Source organism: Phyllostomus hastatus, unplaced genomic scaffold, assembly GCF_019186645.2.
Source record: "Phyllostomus hastatus isolate PE091 unplaced genomic scaffold, TTU_PhHast_1.1 phas_contig_948, whole genome shotgun sequence".
NCBI classification, from domain to species: Eukaryota; Metazoa; Chordata; class Mammalia; order Chiroptera; family Phyllostomidae; genus Phyllostomus; species Phyllostomus hastatus.
This window is the reverse complement of record NW_025333993.1, coordinates 1,404,380-1,431,704: the sequence shown is the minus strand read 5'-3', so window position 1 is coordinate 1,431,704 and position 27,325 is coordinate 1,404,380. Positions and strand designations below refer to the sequence as shown.

The window sequence follows — 27,325 nt, the reverse complement described above, 5'->3', positions numbered from 1 at the left end:
GGAGGAGCGTGGAGTCAGGGAGCAGAGGAGGGTCAGGGCAGGGCTGCCTGCAGCCCCCCACTGCCCTGGGCCTGCCGGCTCTGATCCCCGAACACACCACTATATGCCCTCAAAGCACAGCACCGAGCTCTCTGTGCCCTCCGAGAAACAGCCTCTCCTGATTTTGGTGTCCGGATCCCCGGGATTCAGTTGCCTGTCTCGGCCCTGTGGTAGGCTTCTCGAGGGCTGGCCCTACCTCTCCCTGCCCTTCCCTCCTCCCTGGGTCAGTGTCCACTTGGGGAGGGGCAGGCCATGGCAACATACTTGGGAAACAGGTCTAGGGCTCCCGAGCGAGCCATCCAACTTCATGCTCCCATCCTGCAGTTTCAGTTCCGAAGAACTCAGCACAGTAAGGCTTTCGAGCAAGCTCAGGACAGGGTTGCCTCCGGCTCGGGGCTGGGCCCACCACTCTGGTCCTGGGTGTGAATCACCCAACCTCCTCCTGAGTGCCAGCTGGTGCCTCTGTGGCTAGCAGGTTAACTATGCTTCATGCCTGGTTCACTTAATTTTTTTTTTTTTTACGCTCACCCAAGGACACTTTGTTTTTGTTTTTGTTTTTGTTTTGTTTTCATTGCTTTTAGAGAAAGGAAGGGAGAGAGAGAAACATCAGTGCAAGAGAGAAGCACTGACTGGTCGCCTCTCACAGGTACCCAGACTGGGCTCATACACACCCAGACCGGGGGTCACCCGTGCCCCTGCCTGGATCAGGGATCGAACCCGAAACCCAGGCACGTGCCCCGACTGGAAATCAGACCTGTGACTTGCAGTTATCGGGTGACATTCCAACCAACTGAGCCACACTGGCCAGGGCCCTGGTTAGCTACTTTTATGGCTGGTTAAATTCTCTTTATACCAAGTTAATCATTTATTATGCCTACTTAACAATTCTTAATACTGGGTTAACTACTGTTTACATTGACCAGATTAACTCCTTTTTAGGTTCCCATCAGAGAGACCAGTCTGGTTTCTCTGTGTCAGCCCCCCTGCACCCGAGCTGACACGGGTGGCCCCCTCCCTACTGTCACCCTCTGAACATGGGTCCCTGAGACTGTGTGAGTAACTGGAGGTGGCCACCCGTGATTTTGTAAAACTGTTGAATAAACAAAAAGGGCAATGCTGTCCATTAGGGCAAAGTTGAAAATCATGAGGCACGAAGAAAATGCCCCACTTCACCCTCAGTGTGAGATACTCATCGACTTCACTGGGCCAAACGTGATCGTACGTGCAGTAGTCAAGAGGAACACACAGAACACGCAACACTTGAGAATAAGTCCCAAGAGGGGCAGTGCCGGAGGCATCAGTGACGACTGAGCATTAGTGTCAGGAAAGGGCAGCCGGCTGGAGGGGAGCCGCAGAGAGGGACGGGACTCACCCCGCCCCAGCTGGCCAGCAGGGAGCAGAGGGCAGGGGCAGGGCCCACCACCGACCCTTATCAAGAGCCAGCAGGTGGACAGCGTCCTCTTGAAAATGTCAGTAAAAGTGCTGGCCAGGCCAGCACCCCAGCCTCCCTCCGAGTCACTGCAAAAGCCCCCCGGCCACTCCCACTGTCAAAGAAACTTCATCGTGTGGACTCAGTACCGCTACCCCTAGCCTTAGAGAATGGGAACTTGGGGAATCACGCAAGGATGTCATGTTGAGTGTATTTTGTGACTCACCTGTAGATAGGCGCTGTTCTTAGCACGCAGGCTTTAGAACAATGGGACTTCTTCTCCACTACTACAGATGAATGTTTTTTTAGCTCTGGAGAGAAAGCCCATTAAACCAAGTCAAGTTCCCGTTGAACTGGCGAGGCCAGTCTCTCCGCGCAGGGAGGGGCCCACGCTGGGCCTCTGTAGCCAGTTTTCCCGAGGAAGTGGAGGTGCTGGTAGAAGGGAATCATCTCACGTGGACGCGGTTCCCCGACAGCCTGCGTGGGCTCCCAGTGCGGCCCCGGTGAGGCAGGCAGCTGCCCGGCCAGGAGTGCGCTCCTGCCAAGGGAACTGCGTGGAGGTGACAGTGTCACGTCCCCACTGGGGCTGCCCTGCTGTCCTCCTCACCTCAGCTGGAGGCACAGGACTTGGAGAACCCAGGGGACACCCAGCCACGAGACCACGGTGGGGAAAGCTGCCTCCCACCGGGAAACCTCTCTGGGCTGAGTCACCAGAATGCCGCGGTCTGTCCGATTCAGCAGCCGAGGGTAACAAGTCCAGGTGGCGGAACTGCCTGCTAACCCCTCCCAGCAACTTACCTGGTGCCTCCTGCCCTAGCAGGCTTGGCCGGACACCTGGACCAGGGGACAGAGTAAGGTCTCCATTCCCTGAAGAGGTGACTGCTGCAGGTCCCCTCGGCTCCTTGAAGTGGACCAGTAGCAGGGAAAGCCCGGGAGTGGCAACCCTGACCTCGAGGAGGTACACAGGTTTATGCTAAGTACCAGGCCACAGCAAGTCTGTCGGGAGCTCTGGGGACCCACGGGCCATCTGTCGTGCCTCCTGGTAGAGCAGAGGACGGCAACTGAACCAGCCGCCGCCTGACCAGCGCGTTGTCCCCAGGGCCTGGGACCTGTATATGCAACAGCACTGCAGGGAGCGGCCGGGCCAGCAGAGGCGCTGTGGAGAGGGGTCTAGAATGAGGGACGGGAAAGAGATTGGGGACCCGCAGTGGCGGGTCCAGGGCTTGTCCTGCCTCCCTCCTGGTCTCATTCCTTAGAAACTGTGACAGTCACCAACTTGCCCCAGCGCTGACAAGACGGGGTAGAGTTACCCACAGTCTGGTCCCCCTGGACGGCTGCAACTGCTCCTCCCGCCTGTCACTCGTGGCCAGGCCTGCTCCTCCCGGCCACTGTGGCCCTAGTGCTCTTGACAGTGATGCCCTAGGCCAGCATCCACATGGACCAAACACACACACACACACACACACACACACACACACACACGTGTGCAGGGCCCGCGCTTCCGTCTGCTCAGGGAACTGACTTCCAGGTGGGGTTCTGGTTTGGGCCGCTGACCACCATCCATCCTGCAAAGTGTCACAGACCCCTTCAAGTGAGGGGTAGTGTGGCACATTCTACCATTTTATATAAGCACCGTGGACACCTCGATCCAGAATTCTACTTCTATGATCTGATCCCGCTCACAGTTCACGCACATTTCATGCCAAAGCAGCACGAACGGCCTTGGACTGGGAACTAGGGCGCCCCCCAAAGGGGATGGAGCAGAAGCAGGAGCTGCGAGGCCCTTTGGGCGGTGGCAGCCACGTGCGCAGATGCATGGCAGGACAGAGCCCTGGGGTGCAGACCAGCTCTGGAAGGACTCCGAGAACCAGTTGGTGGTGACTTGGCCACTACCTCCCCATCTGACTTTTCCTGTTTTTTACCCAGCAGTGACTTTTCCTGAAGAGCAGACACTGGAACGAAGCACTTCACTCACTGTCCCTACCTTTCCAAGCAGAGGCCTCACCATCCGACTTCTTCAACGGAGTCCAAGGCTAATGTTAGCTTCCCACGTGGACTGAGACTCCAAGGACTCGCCGGGCCCAAGGCCACCCTGGGACCACACCTGGGGGCAGAGACTCAACTTCCAGCCTCCCACATTCTAGACGTAGGCCTGTGAGCTCCCGCCACTCCGGGGTGGAGAAGCCGGAGTTGACTTGTCCGTGCACTTTCACCTGGAAGTGGGTGGAGTGCAGCCGGGCCCAGTGGGACTGACTCACACTTCCCATGGGGACTGAGAGGTATCTCCAGCCACTAACTCAGCATGCAGAAGTCCCAGAGTCCTGACGATGACATGATGGTAAAAACAGCTCAGCAGAGACTCAGAAGTGGGATGGGCTGCTCCCCACAAACCAGGCCCGCAGAAGAGGGATGGAGGGTGGGTGCCTGTGGACGCAAAGCGCAAAGGCAGGCAGGACTGCTTTCTCCTGGGGCCCCCTGGGCGTGCCTGCAGTTCCACGGAAGGGAGGCCTGGCTGGGCAGCACTGCGCAGACTGGGCTGAGGGCAAGGACACGAGGACAGCTCCTGGACACGAGACGGCCGCTCCCTGCCAGCCCTGAGTGTGAAAGCTGAGGGTGCTGCACACCGCACGAGGGGTCCAGAAGTCTGTCTTCATCCAGAAAGGCTAACTGCCCCACGTCTCCGAGTACAGGCAGCCCCCAACTTATGATGGCTCTCTGACTTTTAATTTTCCACTTTACAATGATGCAAAAGCAATACAAATTCGGCAGAAACTATAGTTTAAATCGGGAATTCTGGCCTTTCCTGGGCTAGTACCTGCGGTGTGACCCTCTCAGGGTGCTGGGCAGCAGGTGAGCTGCCGCTTCCCATCAGCTGTGTGACCACGGGGTGGGCAGGCAACACCATACACACAGCGCCTGTCTTCACTGTCAGACCGTTTAGCCCAACCGCAAGCTCGTCGGAGTGTGCTGAGCACGGTGACGGTGGCCTGGCTGAGTCTAATGCTCTGTAGGATAGGTGTATGACATGCATTTTCGACTTATACTTTCAACCGAGACTGAGTTTACCGGGATGTATCCCCACTGTTGGTTGAGGGGCACCCACAAGCATACTGACGTAACACCGCTGAGAAATGAAGCACAAGGAACACAGAGTATATTCAGTAAAAGCATGTATTCAATCATTTACCAGAAAGTGGTTACAAATTAAGGCACTCCAAACTTTATGGTTTCTTGAGGTTATCATTTCTAGCTGCTTTCAGTACTATTTCAGAGAAAAGCATGTGTACTGGGATGGCCTTTCAGACACCCTGGTGAGGGCTCCATGTCTCGTGAAAGATTAGTCACTGTATTTAACGATCCCTACCTCTGCTTTCAGCACAGCAACCTACACTGAGTGGTTTTACGTACATACTAGCTACTGCATGAAGTACAAAGTTCGTTAACGTGGGTTACAAAGTTTCTTCTATGAATCTTAAGTCAAAGTTTTAAGGCCGCTTTAAAACGCTAAGGAATGTTTAGTAATACTTGAAGTTGCAGTGAAATGCCCAAGAAGTCAGAGAGAGAAAGACTACAGACTCTGCCCAAAGTTAGTCTCTCGGTTTGTGGAAACGCTATTCCTGGCACGGCTCTCGCTGTAGAGACCCGGCGTGCCGCTCTGGTCGTCCTGATCTGCGCGTGGACGTTGTCTGCCGGCACGAGAGCAGCAGGAGTGTGAACAGCGAGCGCATGGCTTCCTTTCTGTGCCTGCTGGCCTACTTTCCCGGAGCCGAATGCTTTTCCAGTTCAAAGAGACGCGGCAGCGGGAGTGTGTTCGGGTTTAAGAAAGGGTGCTCCCCTCCCGTCACTTCATCGTCTGCTGCTGTCCCTGCCACGCGCTCAGTCTATTACTGAGGCTGCGTCTCTTGATCTGGAAGAAATGGAACCAGCATACAGGGTGCCAGAGGGCACCTAGAGGCCGCCAATGACTTTATGAGGAGCCACTTATAAAGGCAAGTCTCATGACACATCCGAGCCAAAGGAGAGTGGCTCAGAGCCGGAGCCATCCTATAAGCAGGACAGCCACCAGTGTGTCTGTGTAGTGTGTGGAGATTCCCTCGGCTGGCCCTGGACACCCCACTTCCCAGTGCAGAGCCCCACAGAGGGGTGGCCCAGGGCGTGTGCCTTCCTCCTGCGGGCTGGCACACAGTCCGACAGCAGGAAGAGTCTCAGAGACCCTGTGAGGGCTCCTCACAGGACACGCGACTCACCCGGGACCTGCAACTGCCGTCAGGGGCTAAGGAGAACGAGCAGGGCAGCTCATGCACTGGCACGCAACTCCCGAGCGGCATGCTGGTGCGCGGCAGCGCCCGCCCACCGCCTTAGGAAGGTTGTGTCAAAACTCCCCTTACAATTCAGGCTTTCATTGGACAGGAATTTTCACGTGCTAGTGAAGGTACGAATTTAAAAATCATACAAGAAGCGGTCTGAACATGGACCGTGAAATCTCTTGGATGGGGAAATAAAATCCAGAAATGATTTTTGAAAAGATTTCAGGTGAGTTTCATCCTCGATGCTTTTCATCGCAACTGCAGCAGGAGGCAGGGTCACTGCTGCAGCGCAGGGCCCGATGCAGAAAGCACCGGCTCTGACGTGCAGGAGCTGGCGCACCCACCCCTGTGGCTTTGGGGGAAAAGACCAGGGACTGGACAACCCCCCCAGGTCACAGGTAAGGACGACGCCCCCGGTTGCTGTGTGAGGCTTGTTAGTGGGCGGGCGGGTGGGAAGAAGGCCCGCCACGGCCGTGGCAGGAGGGCCGCGGCAGGAGGGCCGCGGCAGGAGGGGCGTTAGCGGTGCGGGCTGTCCGCCTGCAGGGGGCTTGCAGGCCCAGAAGTGGGAGGTGCACGACTCCCCCTCAGATGAACAGCAGGAACAAAAGCAACCTCCTTCCCTTCCCAGGCTTAGTATCCCGAGTGACTAAATACAGAAACAGAAGAGGGCACAGAAGCTCACAGGACAAGGACAGGACCACTCTCGGGGCGGCTGCACCGTGCTCACGTCATCGAGGTCAGGGGGCAGCCAGGTCGGTCGGCAGACTGCTGTCCCCAGGAGTGGCTCCAGGACTGCTTGACGTGGCAGGAAGCGTGCTCTAGTTGTTTTCAAATCTGGCATAGGGGTTTTCGTTTTTAAACAGACCTGGAAACAAAATGGCCTTGGTTACACCCAGCCCACAGGAAACGAAATTCAAGAAGCAATACAATTACGTCTTACATGAAGAGTTCCTAAGGCCAGGAGGAAAATGGGGGGGGGCCTACGCAGACTCAAATGCCACACCAAACCTTTCCCACATGTTACAGCACAGTGACTTTAAAACAAATAAAATGTACCCCAAACAGTAATTGTAAGAAAACCGGATCCCAAGAAATAAAGATTTATTTGCTGATTCTCTCAAAGTTAAGAAATTTAAAGCCACTATTTCTTCCAATCATGGCTTACTAATCTTATACAGGAAAAAAAATCCCCTTACTTTGTCCTTATAAATGTTGATTACCTTTTAATATTAAGGCTACAAAAAAATAAGGCCACCATTCATTTAGCTGTCAAGCATTATGACATAACTGTAGCAAAATGCATATTTAACCATAAAAATAAGTCTAGAGTGCTAAATACCCAGACTGGGAGTTTTTTCTTTGCATGTGGAACCGCCCCCCACTCCCGCCCCGCCATTAGCAGCCTGCACTACACACCAAAATCACCAGGAGCCACGGCCACATGCTTGCTCGCTGCAGGGTCTTTCAGGGAGGGGCATGGATAAGAACGGGGGCAGGGGGGGAGGGGGGGCTGGGGGCAGGTGGCAGCAGAAGAGGCAGGGGCTGCAACAAGGGTGCGGGTGTCGGAGGAGGACAGGAGCCTCGGGCCTCCCGTCGGCCGCGTGCAGATTCGGTCAAGAACTACCACGTACTAAATAAATGCCAAGTGCACGCGGTCTAGCTGAGGACGTGCTGCAGCAAGGAAACGGCTGCAGCCAGGTTCTAGTTCAGAGGGTAAACAGAGGAAAACTGCTCTGTGACCTGGAAACCAAAGGCTTTCCGAAACCAAACCCGGGTTCTGCCGGCCCTGGTGCTCTGCCTGCTGACTGAACTGAGCGCACTCACGTGCCGCCTCCCCTCACCACTGGGAGCCCCTGGGCCTCATCCCAAGTAGGAGGCTTTCCAAAGTCCGGGACATCCGAAGGACTTCGTACAAACTGGCACACGCGTTAACTTCACCAGCACAATTAAAGGCCACATGCCCCACGGAAACGGCAGAAGCGAAGCGATTCAGTGCACTGTTACAGGAAGCGGCACCTCCAGCGACAGCCCGGAGCCCTGGCCCCAGGCCCACCAGGCTCGCCACACCGAGAGCAGGGGCGCCACGGAGCTCAAGGTTTCGCACGCTCCTGCGCCTGGCCACGGAAAGTGCTTTGCTGTGTGTGCGTGTTCACGCTCACCTTGTCTTTTATTTATGTTCATGTTTATCAGATGCCTGAAAGCTCCTTTCAAGGTTTCTCGCTTTTGTGGAAAACCACTGCCCCAGCCACGGAGTGTACACCACCACTCCGTGGGCACAGGGGAGCGCCCGCGCTAAGGAACCAGGGGAACGGGCAACACACGGCGGCCACGGGACAAAGGAAGCGCGCCCACACGGGAGCCCGTCACCACCTGCGCTGGGATGGACAAGGCCCAACTTGGGGTCCATGCCGTGGGCAGGAAGAGCACGGCGGCTGGGGGGCGAAGAGACAGTGGAGACCCTGACCTCACGAGACTCTGCAGGCCTGTGGAGCAGTACCCAGGGGGCCGAGAGGTGGGAAAACACAGGAAAAGGGTCTACCAGCCGTCGGATGGCTTGTCTCCATCAGAGGAGACCCAGCAGCAAGAGGCGGGGCAGCAGCCTCGTGCCCAGAACCAACCCCTGGAGGCCACCAGGGCCAACCACAGCCCGACACCGAGCCAGGGCGCACAGCACCCACTGTGTCCTTCAGGAGAGGCCGCACAGTGAGGAGGAGGTCCGGCCGGTGGGCCGCCTGCACCAGCGTGCGCAGCCCGGAGTACCAGCAGCCCCATCAGAGAACTGACCCTTCAGGATTTTACTGCTTTCGTGCGCAGGACCCTGAAATGCCACCGAATCAGGGTTTTCTTATACACACTAAGGACTTTAATCAGAGAAGACCTTTTTTTGTTAATCACCACCCAAGAACATTTTTCATTACTTTTAGGGAGAGGAAGGGAGAACGGATGGGAGAGAGAGAAACATCGACTGGTTGCCTCCTGTATGCACCCGGACCAAAGATCATAAGCTCTTGGACCGAGGACTGAACCCACAACCTAGGGATGTGCCCTGACCGGGAATCGAACCCACAATGTTTCGGGTACAGGACAACACTCCAGCCAGCTGAGCCCACTGGTCAGGGCAGTCAGAGAAGATTTTGACACGTTCCTGATGGGATTTAGGATTCAGCACAGCTGCGCGGTCCACTCCACGGGATCCCCAGTCACGAGGTCAAGGGAGGTGCAGTGGCTGAGGGCTCGAGCCCCACGGCTGTCATCGGGGAGGGCCTTGCCTCAGGACGGGCCAGGCAAGTCCACGCCCATCATTTCCAGCAATGCTGCTCAGTCGTGAGCGGGGCATTGACGCTCTGTTGTCCACAGAGGGCAGCCGCCCGAACACGTCAGGAGCAGACCTAATGTTCTCAAACACTAAAAGGAAAAGTCCCAGACCCTGCCTGCCCCCCACATGTGTCCAAACAAAACCAAACCACAACAAAGCACCCGGGAAAGACGAAAAGGATTGCACGGCCTCAGTTTTGGAGGACGCCTTAAAGAAGGAACGCAGCTCAAACTGTGGGCATTGGGGTGAACCCGGGGTGCGGGGAATACAGGGAGGAGACCAGACTCGCCCCCTACAGATCTGCAGGCTCGCCCCACAGCGGGGCAAACAAGATACACGACAGGAAAGAGGCGACAGCGGACCTCCGAGATGGCCCACACCCCACCAGCCCACGAGCGCTGGTGGAGAAGTTTGGTTGGGAAGGAGGTATTCCGAGGCTTCACCTTTCAAGACACCGAGTGCAATTAGTTCACAACAGCACCACTTGGAATAACCTTCTCCCCGCAGAGACATCTCTTTCTTTCTTTTTTTTTTTTCATTTTTATTTCTTGATTTGAGATACAGGAAGAAAGAGGGAGAGAGGGAAACATCGATCTGTTTACTGGGGATTGAAACCACAGCCTTGGTGTACCAGGACGACACTCTGACCAGCCGAACTGGCTGGCCAGGGGAGATGTCTCTCTGTTCCCGTGAAGAACCCACGGCCCGAGTCCTACGGTTACGCCTCATGGGACAGCAACAATGACCAAGATGTCTTAGCAGCAATTTCTCACCAACTGAAATAGAGATTCAGTCGATTCTTACCGTATTTCTTCCTGATTTCATCATGCCGCGACTTCATCTCTGCTCTCCTAAAAAACAAGAAAAAAAAAACCCTTGTTCAGCACTGAAATACGCTGTAATTTTAAAAGAAGCAACTTTCATTTCCCGCAGCGGACAAGCTGTGCTTTGTTCTTGTTTCCCAGAATGAGCAGCGTGGGGGCTGAGCTGGGCCATCAGGTGACACTCCCGCTGGGACAGGCCAGGTGACGGGGGCACAGCCTTCTGCGGCTGCTCCAGTAACGTGCCATTCAGTTCTTCCTTTCAACAAATGCAGTCCCAGTGTCCGATACTGGCTTTTTAAAATTCTTTTCTTGTGTAAAGAAAATGCAGTGACCGGTTAAAACCTCATGCGAGTTTCTGAAGATGGCTCTGAACATGCCAACGCCAGTTTTTATCTGGGACACGTGACTTCCGGGTGATGACCTGGAAACCTGTCCAGCCTTAAGCCGCACCAGCTGCCATCCCGACAAGTCAGTGCTTCCCCGAGCCACAACCGTGTCCCTTATTAGGTAGAGACAGTGACCAAGGGCCGTCCTATGATGGCATCACACACCCACCAAAATGCTCCGTAACCAGGGCAGTGCCGTTCACCAGCACAAGACCCGATTCGGCCCCAGGCAGACAAGAGACCCAGCCAAACGCTTCCCTGCCTCTCTGAGCCTGGGTCTGCTCGTAAGTGAAGGCTGGACAAACTACCTTCACAGGCCCCTGCCCTGCAGCGCTGAGAACCCACCGCCAAGATGTGAGCAGGACGGTTTGGCCGCCCAGCCGCCCGGATGTCACAGACTGGCGGGAACAGACAAGGAAGTGGCAGGCCTGCGACCAGACGGGCCGTGGCCCCCGGCTTGGTCCCCACATAAATAGCTTCCCACCCTTTATCATGCAACCTGGAAAAACCCACAGACACTCACACACTCCCAGTTTAAAAAATGGAGAAGACTCGTGACTTGTCGACGTCACTCTCCGGTCTGAGTCCCCTCGGAGGAGGGAGCCCCTCCCCAGTGGGAACGCGTCTGCGGCCTCACCTTTCCTCCTGCCGTATCCTCCTCTCCTCCTGCTCCCTCATGGCCTTCTCCTCGCTTTTGTCTGGCTTCCGGCTCTTCTTCTTCCCGCAGCAGCAGTAGCAGCAGCACACGGCGACCGCCAGGAGGATGAGGCCCCCGATCACCGACATGGCGATAATCAACGCCTCGAAATTCACTGCAAGTACACAGGGGCTGCTGAGTCAGGGCAGGACACCCCGAGGGACCACACGCTCTCCCAGGCGGGCGGGGAGCTGCGTCAGGGTGAGGACGCACCCGTGGAGCAGGCCTTTCATAGCGCACGGCCGTGCTGTCCAACATTCCTCGATGAACCAGGGACCTGGACTTCAGGGTAGCTTTTCCCACCCCCGGACACTGAAAAGAGGTTTCAAGCCCGAGGACAGTTCACAAAACCAGAAAGAAAATACTCGGCTGTGTATTTGGACTCTCCTAAAACATTTTAAGTCTTAATGTTGTGAAATTCACAGGCACAAAATTTAAGCCTGATGCAGCCTATTTGATTATTTAAGTCAAGGTCAAGAGCATTTACTTACTTCTCACAGACACTACCTTCTGACCACAGCAGGCGGGGGGACAGGTGATCTCCCCCAGGGGGTGGGAAGCGGCTGCCTGAATGGCGTCAAATGAGTTTGTAACTTTCTGTCCAGACAAAACTTCTGAGACAAAGACAAACTTATGACAAGCTTTACCATCTTTTACTTTCTCTTCAGGATTTATAAGTAAAACTAGTCACTATTTTTCTATTCCATCTGAACTCTAGTATCAGTACTTCTTCCGTGAATGTGTTTTTGAACCCTCTGGTTACAACAGCCACCGAAGAGGCTTGAACGGCCGCGTGGCCCACGGCGGGTTCCACGCTGTGCGCGCCCCAGAGCGGCGCTACTGGTTTCCTGAAAACGAGGTGGAAGCGCCCACCACGCGGGGCTGATGACCTCTGACCTCACTGGTGTCCTGGCTGTGACTGGGTCAGGCTGGGAAGCGAGTGTCCGCCTCGGGGACAGAGAGGCGAGCGCTCTGTGCCCCTCGAGCACCCTGCCGCGCGCCCGTGTGGGCCTGCGACACCTTCAGACTGGCTGCCCGCCAGCACACGGCCTGCTCCGTCATTGTACAATCAGGAATAGGTGTGACATCTGACCGACTCCTTCTGAGCTCTAAGCACGCGTTTTTGCCTTTTCTGACCTGCGCTAGAGTGCTGGAGCCGCAAGAAACAGTAGTAACAGGTGTTATTAGAAAGGAGACCTTCGCAAGCAGATGGTGTCGTTTTTGACTCAGGAACCCTGTAATAACCAACCTTAAAAGCCAACGAGAGCAGTAAGACAGCTGGCTCTAAGGTATACCCACCCCCAGGAGAGCTCTCCTGACTCGCAGCTAAACCCAGTTGTAAATTAAAAACAGATCCTCCACCACTGACAGGAAGCAGAACCCTGGGCCCCTCTCCCTGTCAACCGTGTGTGGCAGATCTATGACACTCCACTGAAGGCAGAAGGGATGACCCGGGGGAGGGACCCTTGCTTCTGAACAAAGGTTCGAATCGACAAAGACCTCATTTTTCTCCAAGCAAACACAGATTTCTAAGGTCATTACAATTAAAGTCCCAAAAGACTTCTGCCTCAACCGGACGAGGGGACTCCGAACCGTGAGACCACGGAGCCCCCATGGTGTGAGGCCCAATGTTGGCGTTAAGCGCGCTCTGACAGCTGGCGAAACCAGGGGGCCTCCAGTGGCCCAGACACGAGTCCCCCTGCCGGCCCACTCCCGCAGGTTAGGCCCCTGGCCAGACAACCATCCTTACTGTGGGAACCAGGTGGAGTTCTGCTCATACCTGAGTGGCAGGTGCCATTTCCCTGTCCGCCCTCGCAATTGCTCAACATCTCATCTTCAGTCGGACCACACACCACACCCTCTTGTTACTGCAGAGCCTCCTCCCGCAGCCTCTAGCTCATTCCCAGGTCCCCTCCCTCCCCCAGGGCTGTGACTACGGGAGGTGAGTAAACGGCTGTGGATCGCATCCGTCCAGTGCCAGGTGTCGTGTCTGACCATCCCCACAGGCCCTGGGGAGGGGCTTCCATTTCCAAGAGAACTATCAGAACTGCACACCACCTGGAAAGGAGCTCAGCACCCTTCAGAGAAACGCACACGGAAACCACAGAGGCACCGCTCACACCCACCAGACGCACTACGAGGAAGATGACCGAGTGCCCAAGTGCTGGCAGGGACGTGGAACAACCGGAAGTCCCACACTGTTCAGAGGAGCATGAGCTGGTACGCCGCTCTGCAAAGATGCTTGCAGACCTACTACGGCCAAACACAGTGCATGCGGTGAGGCAGCAATTCCACGCCTACGCAAATGCCCCGTGCACAGAGCGCTGCAGACGTAGCCCACACGTCCCTCGGCAGCAGAATGGAGGAACACCTGTGAACGCTGCCCGCTCACAGACAAACGGGCACACACAGCGCACGAGGAAGGCCTCCGACACGCACACTGCCGCGTGAGGGCAGAGAAGGCAGGACAGGCTTTCCTTTACGTGAAGGGCAGGGCCAGGCGGCACTGACCTATGCCGATGGCAAGTCAGCCCCGTCGTCACCCACGGGGTCCAGACAGTACCGCTGAGAGTGCCAGAAGTGGTCCGTGTGTTCTCCTGAGGGGAGATCACCTGTGTCCTTAGGTAAAGGTTCACCGAATAGATGTACATATGTTTATGATGCCAACTGTGGTCCGCAGAGGGAGAGAGGGAGCCTTGACATGTTTGCACCCCGTCAGAAGTTAACCGTCAGCTTAAACAGCTCATGTTCAACACGCCCAGGGTCCCCTGGTCCAGGGGCGGGCTTTGTGAAACAATGGGCGAGAACAGGGTCCACGCAGGAGAGACAGCCAACAACACGGGAGCAGAGGGCAGTGAGGCCCAGTGAGGTCTTTCTGGTACGAGGGCAGCAGAGAGAACGCCAGCTGGGTGGATGTGACGGGTGTGCACAGGGCACAGGCACATATGTGTGCATGCCCACACAGCAGGAACCTTGCAACCACTCACAGGTACGTGCACACACACACACACACACACACACACACACTCCTGGATTCCCCAGGGCCTGGACACCACAAGTATTTATTTCCGACGGAGGCTGATGGATTCTAAGACGGGAATCAGTTCGAAAACAGACAGATGAACAAGGGATAAGCTGCAGACACACAAAGTGAAGCACCGAAGTGCCCTAAGGCAACCACGGTCCTTTAGGCAGGTTTCCAAGCGGCCCTGTACGACCCCAAATCTGAAGCCATGGAAGAAAGGATTAACAAACCCAACTAACTACACTAAAAATGAGTTCCATATAGCAACATACACCACAAACGAGCGTAAAAGGCAAACTAGGAAACAACTGCAATCTCACAAGGGCCGACTTCCGATGCAAGAACACCGGTACCAACCATACGCAGAACAGGGATGTGCAAGAAAAGGTAAAGGCGTGCCGTGCCGGTGCTGAGCAGGGTGTCCCTTGCTTGGGAAGTCGGAGCCCCTGCAGGAACCGCAGATGTCACGGTGGCGCACAGACACCACCTACATCAGCCACCCAAAACACAGCTCTCAATTCACCACCCCCAAGGGCGCGGAGACCCATCTGGGAGCCAAGGCTGCAGCCTGAAGGTGGGCCTCCAGATCCCCACGGACCCTCGGCTGCTCTGTGAGACACCACCAGCTCTCGCTGGCTCCCCGCCCCCCGCTGGGAGCACCCGAGAACCGCTGCGGTTTGTTTTCTGGCAGCCTATGTTATGAGCACAATCAGAATCTTCAAACCTGCGCTGATTTTGCAAGAAGCCGATGAAGTGACCACTTACCCCAGCACACGCCCCAGCGTGCAGAGCTCAGCTTACAAAGAGAAGCAGGCGGCAGGATTTTTGTCACCGGGTAGTCCAGGCACGTGTTGTCGGTGTTGCACCAAAGACACTGAGAGAGAAACACCAGATGTTAGAAATTCAACGCGAACACCAAAGAACCAGACCGCCCAGGACTCGATCCCCTAAACCATCAACCACCCCCGTCTGCTCACCCCTGGGGGATGATAATGGCCTCAGCCCCCACCCCAACACAGCGGCTCAACTGCTCACCAAGAACCATGTTACCAAAACCTCTCCCATTAGGCACTCTGAATGGCCACACGGCCTCTGTGTCAGTCCTGAAAGATGCCAGGCGGCTCTCTGCCCGGGGCCTTTGCAGGGCCTGCTCCCGCCTGGAACATCCCTCCCAAGAGACACGTCGCTCCCTCGCCTCCTCCTGAGGCCTACCCTGAGCAACCTGCTCAAAACGTCCGCCGCCTCTCCCCTCACCGCTTTCCCTGCTGTGGCATCGCCTCCTGATACACTGGGCTGCCGGTCTCTCGGCCCATGTGCAGGAGCCCATTAAGTATTTGTTAGGGATCCTCTGTGACCACGGCCACCTCTGTGCTAAGACCCCACCTCGGACCCCTACAAGTGCAGCAAGTGAGAACCACCTCCGGCCCTCTCAAGGAGGGTGCACTGAGGCTCAGAGGCCCCTGCCAGAACCTCAGAGCTGGAACCCCACAACAGCTCCCGAGCCCCCAACAGTGTCAGCGGAGAGGCCGTCTGGGGCGGGGACAGCACCTTCACCCCAGAGTGTTGGGGCGCCCGTGGCCGCCAGCAACAAGGGAAGCGTGACTTGGCTTATTTTAGATTTTAAAGGTAATAGTTTTATGGAGTTTTTTTTTCCTTTGAGTTTTTAATAGGCTAGAAAGTCATGGTACTTTTATTTTTTTTGTCTCGGGTTAGGGGGAATAGCTATTAGAAAAATATTAAAGCAAGGGCTTCCCCAGGCCTCTTTACATAACACCCACTTTAGTGGGTTGTGTTTAAAATGGTTAAGCATACTCAATACACAGCAGGAAAACCCTTTTTATTTTGGATAAAGGGTTTGAGGATATCTTGTGTTTTAGTGTTTTGTTCTGGCTTAACGATTTTTGGCAAATCTTCCATTTTCAAAGGGTTTAAGTCATAAATGTCTAATTTTCCATTTTTACATGATGGTTTTACAGAGAGCCGTAAGGAGCTGCGGTGGTCGTTTCGGTTGGATTAATGACAGAGTGCGCCGTGGCGAACAATGCAAGTGACCCCAACAGCACAGAATGCCCTCAGCCTCCCTTCCAACCAACCTGCGCAGGCCCCTGCCAGGCCTCCCAGGCACTGCACATCCTTTCAGAAGCTCCTGCGCACTCCTAGCCTCGCGGGCCGCCCCCTGCTTTCACCCACACGCCCGTGCGCACGCTGCAGCGTGGATCTGCCCGGGTTCAGAGTGGGGGTAGGACTTCGGATGAAGGGCCCATCCCACTGTGACCCGAACCCACCCCTCACCTGCACCTCCCCAGCCTCCTTCCAGAGAGGCGAGGGTTACACAGGACACCCCTACAGAGGTACTCTGGGAAATGAAAAGCCAGTAGACCCTGAGCCATTTTTATGGCTGAAATGACTTCCAGTAGAAAAACTGCAGGTGCTGAAAAAAAGGCACCACCAAGAAAATGCCACCCTGAGGACAAGAGCCGCCCCAGCCAGTTCAGTGTTGTCAATGCTAAGACCTGAAGCCGCCGTACAAGCTCCTGTCCAGTTTATCTTTTTATTTACTTTTCTATTACAGTTGACATACATGACGTTAGTTTCAGGTACACACTGCAGTGATTGGGCGTTCCAGAACTGAGTGACCATCCAATCAATCTCGAACCCATCTGACGTCATCAATAGTTATCAGAATATTGACTATCTCCCTGTACTATATTGCACACACCCGTAACTGTCCTGTAACAACCAATCTGTAGTTTTCAATCCTCACCTTTTCCACCCACCCCTCCGACACCCTCCCATCTGGCAACCATCAAAATGTTGTCGGTATGAATCTGTTTTTGTCCTGCTTGTTCAATCTTGGTTTCCAGATTCAATTTTTGATAGCAATTGTATTTATTGCCATTTTGTTGTTCATATGATTTTTTTCCCTTTTTTTAAAGAAGCCCCTTTAACATTTCATATAATACTGGTTTGGTGGTGATGAACTCCTTCAGCTTTTTCTTGTCTGGGAAGCTCTTTATCTGTCCTTTGATTCCCGATGACAGCTTTGCTGGGTAGAGGAATCTCGGATGTAGGTTCCTGCTTTTCATCACTTTGAATTATTTCTTGTCATTTCTTTCTGGCCTGCAACATTTCTGTTGAGAAAACAGCTGACAGTCTTACGGGAACTCCCCCGTAGATTTCTAACTGCTTTTCTGTTCCTGCTTTTGAGATTCTCTTCTGCCTTTAACCTGTGGCATTTGAATTGTGATGTGTCCTGGTGTGGCTTCTTCGGATGTTTGGGACTCTGTGCTTCCTGGACTTGTGTGTCTATTTCCTCCTCCAAGTTAAGGAAGTTTTCTGTCATTATTTTCTCAAATAGGTCTTCAATTTCTTGCTCTCTCTCTTCTCCTTCCGGCACCCCCAGGATACAAATGTCAGTTTGCTTGAAGTTGTCCCAGAAGCTCCTTATAATATTCTCATTTTTTGGGATTCTTTTCTTTTTGCTGTTCTAACCGGGCGCTTTCTACTTCCTTATCTTCCAAACTGCGGACTTGGTCCTCTGTTCCACCTAGAACTGTCGATTCCCTCTAATGGAGCCTTCACTTCAGTTATTGTCTCCTTCATTTCAGATTGGTTCTTCCGTATGTTTTCTACTTCATGTCTGTTTCCTGTATCTTTGTTGAATTTCTAAGTTCTACTCTTCCTCTAAGGTCACTGAGCATCCCTGTACCCAGTGTTTTGAACTCTGCATCTGATAAATGGCTTGTCTCCATTCTGTTCCGTTCTTTTTCTGAAATTTTGTTCTGTTTTTTTTTTTTTTTCATTTGGGACACATTTCTTTGTCTGGAAACCGCTTGGGTGGACCTGAAAGTGGGGTGAAGCGGGGCCTCAGGGAACCACCAAAGCAGGGCAGAGTGTGAGCCAGGCTGACGGTCTCAAATGTGGCACCAACCTGCCGGTTCCGTGGTGGGGGACGGCTTGTGAAAGGACCGCCGACGATGAACTCTGCCAGTGCTTCTGTCCGGGAGAACGTGGCACCACTCAAGTTCCTGTCCTGACATCAGACTTCCCATATGCTCTGGCGCATTTTGAGCTGCTGCCCCTGGAATGGAGCTCAGAGGGAGTAAGTCCGTGCACAGGCCCTTTAAGAGGAACTGCCTGGGAATCCAGAAGCCCTCTGTCTCACTGGGCCTCAATCCCCACCCATTTTCACAGCCAGAAATGATGGGGACTCCTCTTCTTAGCACTGGAACCCTGGGTTGGGGGGCCTGGAACCCCTCACCCCTCAGGGAGGATCTCCACAGCTGAGACGCTCTCCTGGTTTGTATCCACCACACGTGGGTGATGGGCCAGCCCAGTCCACTTCTCTATTTGTCCTTCCCGTCTCGATGTGGCTCTTTCTTCTATTCCCCAGTCGTAGGACTTCCATTCGGCTAGATTTCAAGTGGTTCTGAATGACAGCTGTTCTGCATTTTGGTTACAGTGTTGACGTGGCTGTGAGGGGAGGCGAGCACCACGCTCAGCCGCACCGCCACCCCGACTGCAGGTCGTCCTTTCCGGTTTAACTGGCCGGGGCGAGCAAGCCCTATCACCCACAGGACGGGTTTGGAACCCACAACACTGCCTCATGGGCGCGATGCTTTGTAAAAGCCTGGCCCACGTCCTGGAGCAGTAATCATGTGACACATCTTTCCTGGCCCGCCCAGTGTCTTTAAACCCCAGTGCCAGGGAAAGAGAAACACAGGCTGTGTATTTCCAACACACGTGAAGACCTGACCAGAGGGGAGAGGCAGCCTGTTTCAGAGCCCCAGGCCAAGGCCCCACAAAGGGTGTTTTCTCTCCCAGCCATCCCCACCCTGGGTCGGCTTCCCTTGAGTCCTCGGTGCTGACCACACAGTGCTGCGGTGAAATGAGGCCACACACTCGCAGCCAAGGGGCCTCTGGATCGGGAGCTGCCCGGAGAGGCAATGCTTGGGAGCAGCAACAGGACCCTAACAAAGTAGTGCTGTTCCCACAAGCCCTGAGACGAGCCAGATATGATGGGAAACTTCCCCAGCGTCACATGTCACTCTCTACTTCTCCCGGGTGACAGGCTGAGCACATCCACGTGCAGGATCCCAGGACAGAGGCCCCCCTGGAGCTGACCCCCATGAGCCTCGGGCCTCTGACCCTCTTATTCACAGTCACACAGGGACCTGAAAGAGCTAGGAACATCAAAACGTCCCGGCTGTGAGGCTTACCTTGTTACTAGTGAGCTAGGGACAGTCAGGGCCCATCTGTAAGACGGAGTCATAATCCCTGTCCCCAACGGGCCTCTGAGGGCTAATGACACCAACACAGGGCCTTAGTCAGAGGTTAACAGTCACTGATTACGGGTAGCTATGACCCCTCGGCCCAGCACTCGTCCCACCTGCTCCTCTGTCCCCACAACCCCCATTCTGAACAGCACCATTCACCAATGCCCGTCTGCCACCTCAGGGAGGCCTGAGGCTTCCCCACCAGCCCACACACGCTCCCAGCCACAGGCCTGGCGCACATCTTTTAAAACCCCCACACCTGTTTCAGGAGTTACATATGCACATTAACATGCACGTTAATAGGACAGCTTGAGGTGCCCGAGAAAGGCTAAAATGACATTTAATATCCATCACAAAAATACCCCACGTCTCCCTTAACACACACCAAGGACCCTCCCGTAGAGAAACGGACCCTGCTTCCAACCACATGCTACTTACAGAGACATTTTTCAGGCACTCCTGGCAGGTCCTGTTTGTGTTCTGGGAACAAGCTGTGGGGAAAAGAAGAACCGAATCACCGAGGATCATGCGAATCAGCCAGGAGGGCACCGGTGCACGAGTGAGTGACGCACGGGTCCTCTCCAGGTACCGGGCCTTACTGGGCCCCGGTGCAGGCACAAAAACCAGCACCCATGTCGCGCCCATGGAGATCTTCTGGGGGAAGGTGACTCAGCATACCCTCAGGAGGTGAGCCACAGCATCAGGCACCACGGACCACTAGCTGGCTGAGGCCACCAGCTCAGCAGCAGACACTCTTTAGAAGCAAAGGCCACATCAGTGCCAGGCCCACGTGACTACGGCCAGAGCTTCGGCCCTCTGGCCCGTTGCCCCAGCTCGCAGCATGCACGGGAGAAGCTGACCGCAGTCCTACAGGGTGCCCGGGACTCTCCCAGCACTGCTGCTCCAGGGAGGGCTCAAACCCCACACCAAGAATCTGTGTGCCAGTGGAACATTTCCAGTATGTAATCAGGGAGCTGCTCTTTACCCCACCCCATCCCTTAAAACAAACACATGCTTTGAAAGGAGCTCTGCACAAACTCATTAATCACCAGGAACTGCAACTTAAAATCATGATAATACACCACTTCACATCCATCAGTATGGCTAAAATTAAAAAGACTGCCAATACTAAATGTTGGTAAGGCTGCAGAGCAAATGGGGATTCTCATATGAGTTTTGGTGAGAGTGCAAAGGGGCCCCACCACTTGAAAACATTGATCTGGCACGTCCCCATAAAACAAAAACATTTGCCTACCCTATGACTCCACAATTCCACTCTCAGGTATTTCACTCAGGAAAAATGAGAACGTACGTCCACAGGACATACGTACAGGAGTGTTCATAGCAACTTTATTTACAAAAGACAAAAGCTGAAAACAGCCCAGGCGCCCAGGTGTAAAAGGATGGACAGACAAACCGGTAGTCATACAATGGAACACTACTCAGCCATTAAAAAGCAGGACACCGTATACACAAAACAGGGGTGGGTCTGTGAACAATACTCTAAATGAGGCCACTTGAAGATGGAGCCGGAGCTGCCACGCTAGGAGCACTGTTTGGCACGTATTCCTTCCCAGATCTCAGGAATGTTGAAATGGGAAGATAACCTGTGCACTGGGCCTGAGCAACCTTGTGTCTCAAAAAACTGTCTGCAAAGCAAGCAGGTATTATGACGTCTGGACTGGAAATTAAAAACATTACTGAGAATTAATGTCACTATGCTGTGTTGTCTGCACCAACATCAGTGCCTTCCTCCTATCGATGTGATTGTTCCCCATCCCTTTCTCATACGTACCCACTGCTTCCGTCTCCCAATGGGAACGCAACTCGGGCTTCTGCCTGGGTAAGTGCATCCAGGAAAGCTATTCTTACTGAGCTCAGACAGATGCTCATTGCCTCTCACTTTGAAAGGCCTTTTGTTTTTAGGTTAGATCTGTTAACTCATCCAATGGCATCCTTACCATTTCTGCACTTCACCTATGCACAATTTATCTCAAGAAAAGACAAATTTTACTCTGACGGGCATGGCTCAATTGGTTGGGTGCTGCCCCACAAAGGCAAAGGTTGCAGGTTCGATTCCTGGTCAGGACACATGCCTGAGTCACCGGTTTGGTTCCTGGTTGGGGTGTGTGCATGATGCAATCAACTGGCATTTCTCTCCCTCTCTTTCTCCTTCCCCTCTCTCTAAAAATAAATAAGTAAAATCTTAAAAAAAGAAAGACAAATGCTGAACTCTAGTTAATGGTGCACAAGGAAGCACGGGGGGAAGCATACAATGTCCGTACCTGACTTCGAAATGCTCCCACGGAAGAACACAGGGAAGAAGCCTGGACAGAGGCAACGCAGCAAAATGTGAAGGATGAGAGCACGTATGAGTGTTCACTATCCTACCCTTTCAACTGTGCTGTCCAATCTTCGTAATAATAGGGGAAAGAGCTTTAGCTTCCAGTTACAATTTCTAGTCACTGTGGTTGCTAAGTGGGACTCACTCTGAAATATTTGGTTCTTCCACACTGTGTTTCTCTAAATAAAATCCTGTTTTATTTTCAATGAAAACCCATTCTTTTGTGTGCTATTCTGCAGCAATTATTATTAAATAGTAGTCTTTTCAGCACCTCTAGTGGTGTGCTATTGAGTTTGTCTTGAAGCTTATTTTTAAACTACTTTAAGTCAAACTGGGACGATTTAAACATCCCAGTGAACGACAGCAGTGGCCTCTGACCTCTTGAATTGGCTATGGTTTCCCACCGACATAAAGTAGATAAACACAGAGCAGGTAACCAGCAGAGGTGGACGCATCTCCACTTTGTGACCATCACAGTAAACAGGGACTCCAAGACCACTGTGTCCATTGGTGGCACCTCCCCAGTTTCATCGTCACTTAACCTTGAGAAAATAGCGCATGGAACGGGATCAAAGTATCACCAGTACAATGTGTGACCATGCGATAAGAGCACAAAGTAACAGCAGGTGCCCCCGGAGGGTGAGGGAGGACAGTCAGAGCGGCTGAATCCTGCTGAAACGCATCGGGGTCGAATCAAAGGAAACCCAGATGAGCCCGAACCGAGGGTCTTTCCACAAAGCAGCTCTCCGAAAACACAGGACTGAGAAGCGAGTCCAGGGGGAGATATTAAGAAACAAATCTAAAGGTACCATGGGAGCCTGGGTGGGGCCGGAGGGCCGGACGAGGAACCTAAGACATTACTGGGCTAACTGGCAAGCTGTGTACAAGGATGCATGTGTTAAATCAAGCATTCAAGTGTCATATCACTGGTAATTGTCCAGATTTTGGTCCTTATACCTGTGGCGTAAAAGAATGTCCTTGTTTTCAGGAGACACATCCTGAAGAGTTTAGTGGTGAAAGGTCACATCACAACTTACTCTCACATGGTCTGTGAAAGGCAGAGCAAGCAGACAGGGAGAAGGGGTGGCAGAGCAGACGTGGCACATGCTGTGGGAACAGAGAGAGATTCAGAAGCTCACTGTTCTAGGTATTTCCTCGACAACTACTTCCGCAGCTTTGAACGTTTTCTAAATAACGAGTCGGGCCGGGGAGGCTCGGTGGGAACCTGTACACTGCCAAACACGGCCACTCTCCAGTCCTTTTTGAGAACTTCCAGCATAAAGGACGCAAAAGGGAGCGGGGCTGATGTGGCACGGGAGTTTTCATCTTTAAAGCCTTGGTGATAACTGGTCTCGCGTGAACGAAAAGAACTCCGCTCCAAAGCACATACCAGAAATTTCGTCCAGCCCCAGAGCCCCTGATCACCGGCCAGTATGAGTCAACCAAGAAGCACGGGAGGGGAAGGCCAAGGGAACTGCCCAGCCCTCTCCCTGAGCCCCCAGTACAGCCGGGGACAGGGCAGGTTTGCAACGCAGGCAGAAACATCATGTTAGACGAACTGGGAAAGGTCGTCATTCTGCTCGCTCTTGAAAACACCCCAATCTCAGCCCTGGCTGGCGTAGCTCAGTGGATTGAGCGCGGGCTGCGAACCAAAGTGTTGCAGGTTCGATTCCCAGCCAGGGTACATTCCTGGGTTGCAGGCCATAACCCCCAGCAACCGCACATTGATGTTTCTCTCTCTCCCTCTCCCCCACTTCTCTCTCTAAAAATAAATAAATAAAATCTTAAAAAAAAAGAAAAAGAAAACACCCCAATCTTCTCGCCTTCTGCAAGAGTCACTCACTGTACCTCGTCTCATTGCACCACAGCCATCTCTTCTCACCACAGGACACAGAAAACCGTGTGCTCAGAGCCAGAGAAAGTTAAAAAAAAAAAAAAAGCTGTTTCTTGAATCTACTGCTGAAGGTGAGTGTCCTGACTTCTGAAATCTGATGATTGAAAATCTTCAACTTAAGATTCTGTTCATCAACGATTAGAGAACTTGATGTCTCAGTCACTTTGGAAATGAAAAGACAAAAAACCCAAAAAGGTTTCTCCTGTAGGATACGCTAACCCATGACCCACTTCGAGTTCTTTCCTAAAGTTCCGGGTGAGTCAGCTGATGAAGTACAAAAGGACATACACCGGCTTGTGTAAATAGGTATGTTATTTTTTAAATGAGAAAGCAAATGAAGTATATTCTTTACAGTCCCTATGTCCCACAGCAGGACAGAGGGCTGCAGCTGCTGCGCCCCCACGCAGTGAAAGAAGCCCCTCATTCAAGCATTTCGCCCATGCTGCATGTGACAGAGCCTACAATGTCCACTTCACGTGAGAAGTGAAGGTGGAAAATTCACTGAGACAAAAAAGCCCCGGTTGCCCTGGCCAGGTAGCTCAGTCGGTTGAGTGTTGTCCCATGCACCACAAGGCTGCAGGTTCGATTCCCACTCAGGACACATTCTTAAATTGCAGGTTCGATCCCCAGTCGAGGTGCATGCAGGAGGTAACCAATCAATGTTTCTCTCTCTTTCTCTCTCTCTCTCTCCCCCTCCCTCCCTCTCTCTGTAAAATCAGTAAATATGTCCTCGAGGGAGGATTAAAAAAAAAAAAAGGGAGCCCTACCCATCTTCCTAGCCCATAAAAAGGAGTCAAGACTGCAGTAGTACCACAGACATGTGCACACGTACAGGAACCCCTCCATCCCCTGCTGAGAAGGCCCCAGTTCTTGGTGGGAAATGGGAAGGAAGTTGCAGACCCCCGCAAATCCAGCTCCCACTATCAGGAGCAGGTGGGTGGCCCCATGAAGCTCCTTTGGACCCTCCATGGAGGACACCAGCCTGAGGTCATTCCTCCCCCAGATGGACAGATGAAACTCTGGGATGCAGTCTGACCCCGTGCACAATGCAAGTGAGGTCCTAGAACACAGGAAGATTTCTTCGATTATAATGAAATTGTTCTCAAGATCTTCGATGCCTGGTGAGCTCCTCACACCTCCCTTCCAGCAACGCACAGAGAGAGAGAGTAGAAATTGTTGGTTTGGGATGGGTGTGATATCTGCTTAAAATTCACATACCTGGGAGGGTTAATTTTATCTATCACCTTGACTGGGCTGAAGGACACTCAGAGGCTGGTGACACCTCACCTCTGGGTGTCCTCGGTGAGGGTGTTTCAGAAGAGGTTAGCGTCTGAATCAGCGCACCGGGGAAGGCAGGTGCCCGCCCCACACACAGTCTGTCGACGGGCCCAGAACTAACAAGCAGACGAGCGGGAGTTTGCTCTCTTCTTGCTCAAGCTGGGACTTCTCCCTTCCCCTGCCCTGAGACATCAGTGCTCCTGGTTCCTGGGCCTTCAGGCTGGGCTGCAACTCACGCCGCCAGCCGCCCCCCCCCCCCCCCCCGGTTCTCGGGCCCCCTAATTTGGACCAGAGCCACGCTGCCAGGTTCAAAGCTTGAAGCTTGTAGATCATAGGACTTCTCAGCCTCCTTTGTCACGTGAGCCAATCCCTCATAATAATTCCCTTCTGCTTCTCCGGGGAACACTGACTAACATCCTTACAAGGAAGACACAATGTTTTAAATACTGTCTTTACATTCCTACAGTATGACAAGCGGTGAACATCTCACACTAATTAAATACTCCGTGGGAAGGGGGGGACCTCAGTGCCCTAACACTGCCCCCCCCTCCACTTAAGGCGAGTGCAGACCCCAGGGGCACCTGGGCGGTGAACACCTGAGCAACAGGACACCTTTCCTCCCGTTTCAAGATGTCGCTGGGGAGAAAAACAACAGCTTGCTCCCCAGAGACCCAAGACTTGGGGCATACCTCGGAGACAAAAAGTGGGGTTACCAGGAGCTAAGGCAAAAGAGAGCAGCCTCCCACTGGGCTGACAGTAAGTGCATGTCATGTGGCCAGAGAAGGAGTTACTTTTTATTCAAAATACTATAATGACAGTTCAAGTTTCACTCCCCAGCACTTCAGGGCATTTCCTGACACATGACCTCGGCCATTGAGACATTCTGGTACCATCAGATTCTTCTGGCAGACATCCATTCTGTTTGCTGAAAAGTCCCACTCCCCACGTCATCGGCTGAGAACGTAACTTAGACCAAAAGTTCCCTCTGCAGTGCCCTGGATGCTTCGTTAACAAATGTCACGAATACACACAGAGCATTACATGAGGAAGTCAATCAGAAGAAACTCAACCGGTCCTGCCCTGGAACAAACATGCGACACAGCCACAAAGAGAAAACGTGTTTTCTGTGCCAACTGGACTTTGACGAAGCCTGGGCTAACGTGAGTTGAGAAAAATTCCGGCCCCTCAAGCTGGGCCCAGGTCAATTCTCCTTGTAAAGAAAGGTCTTGAAACAGAGACAAAGAGGCCTGCCCCAAAACGAACAATCAGAGGAGCGTGGATTTGCTCTCTTCTGGCTCAAGCTGGGGCTTTTATGTCCCACAACTAGTGGTCACGTGCGCACCCCACACACAGCAGAGCAGCCAGCTTGAAACATTTCTGAAATAGATAAGATGCTAATCTCAGCTCAAACTCTTCCTCATTTGGTCGCAGGCCCTGGGGCTATCGCCCCCATCACCCAGCCCCCATGAAGCTACCCTCCAGCAATACAGTACTCATTTCTACAACTCTTTGGCCCTTGAGTCATGCAATTTCCTCCACTATCGCTCCCCTCACTTACCCTCCCTCCTACCCAGCACTCTAACAACTTGTTTCTTGGTCAGTTTCCCCAGAAACTCAGCTTCTTAAGGATAGAGGGAAATTCTGGGTCACCACCGCGGTCCCAACCCGGAGCTCACAGGTGGTTAACAACAAGTGGGATACACCAATGCAGAAGGCCCACGAGCGTAGTAGGCCTGTTCCGGAGTGTACAAGGGAATCAGCTTGCTTCAAAGTGGCAGACGCTATGGCACTGGGAACTCCTGCCTCAACCTAAGGCCCGGAATAACTCCGAGTAACCCTGCTCGGTGGAGTAGTGCCCGGACACCAGCCACGACCAGCTGTGGAACTCCAGCAGATTCTTGAGTTTTAACAATGCAATCCCGACTCCGAATCTAAACCCAAGAGCTGTTTCTGAGGGGATCAAGGGTCGTGGTGCAGCTCAGTGAGTTGACAGGGCTGAGACAGGACGACCCCACAGGCTTAGCGGAAACCCGCGAGCCTCGGACCTGGACCACCTAGCACAGCCGCGCTGGGCGGTGGCAGCAGCAGCAGCAGCAGCAGCAGCAGCAGCAGCTGAACCAAGACAAAGGGACGGCCTGCCACCTCCAGATGCTCCAGCAGCGGTTAGACCCGCGGGCCCGGACACTCGAGTGGCCCCAGTCTTCCACCTCCACAGACCGCGGCCCAGGGCTGGGAGTGGGGCGGCGACCCCGCACCCCCTAGGTCTCCCCGCCGGACCCCCAAAACCCGCACCCCCTCCCACCTCAGGACTGGAGCCCCCTCCACCGTCCTCACCCACTCCGGGAGAATTCTGCCCCGCGGCCGCCGGGAGGAGCAGCAGGAGCAGCGTGGCGCCGCCGAAAGGCAACCCCCAGCGCATCTTCGGTCCGCAAATCCAGCCGGACCCCAACGTGCCTGTGGCTTAGCTGATCGCTCCGTCAGCCAGGAACCTTGTGTTGGAAAAAGACTCG

General features: G+C 53.7%; 1 protein-coding gene across 1 annotated transcript; it reads right to left on the bottom strand.

Annotated features, from left to right (window-relative positions):
• Nucleotides 1–4,621: 4,621 nt before the first annotated feature.
• On the bottom strand, nucleotides 4,622–27,325 carry LOC123828077 (PTTG1 interacting protein). Its single transcript, XM_045852653.1, has 6 exons — nucleotides 27,150–27,325; nucleotides 19,738–19,790; nucleotides 14,789–14,897; nucleotides 10,939–11,113; nucleotides 9,896–9,942; nucleotides 4,622–6,640 (listed from the first exon to the last, which is right to left on the bottom strand). The coding sequence occupies exons 1-6, from the start codon at nucleotides 27,232–27,234 to the stop codon at nucleotides 6,594–6,596; spliced, it is 516 nt and encodes a 171-aa protein (XP_045708609.1). The 5' UTR covers nucleotides 27,235–27,325; the 3' UTR covers nucleotides 4,622–6,593.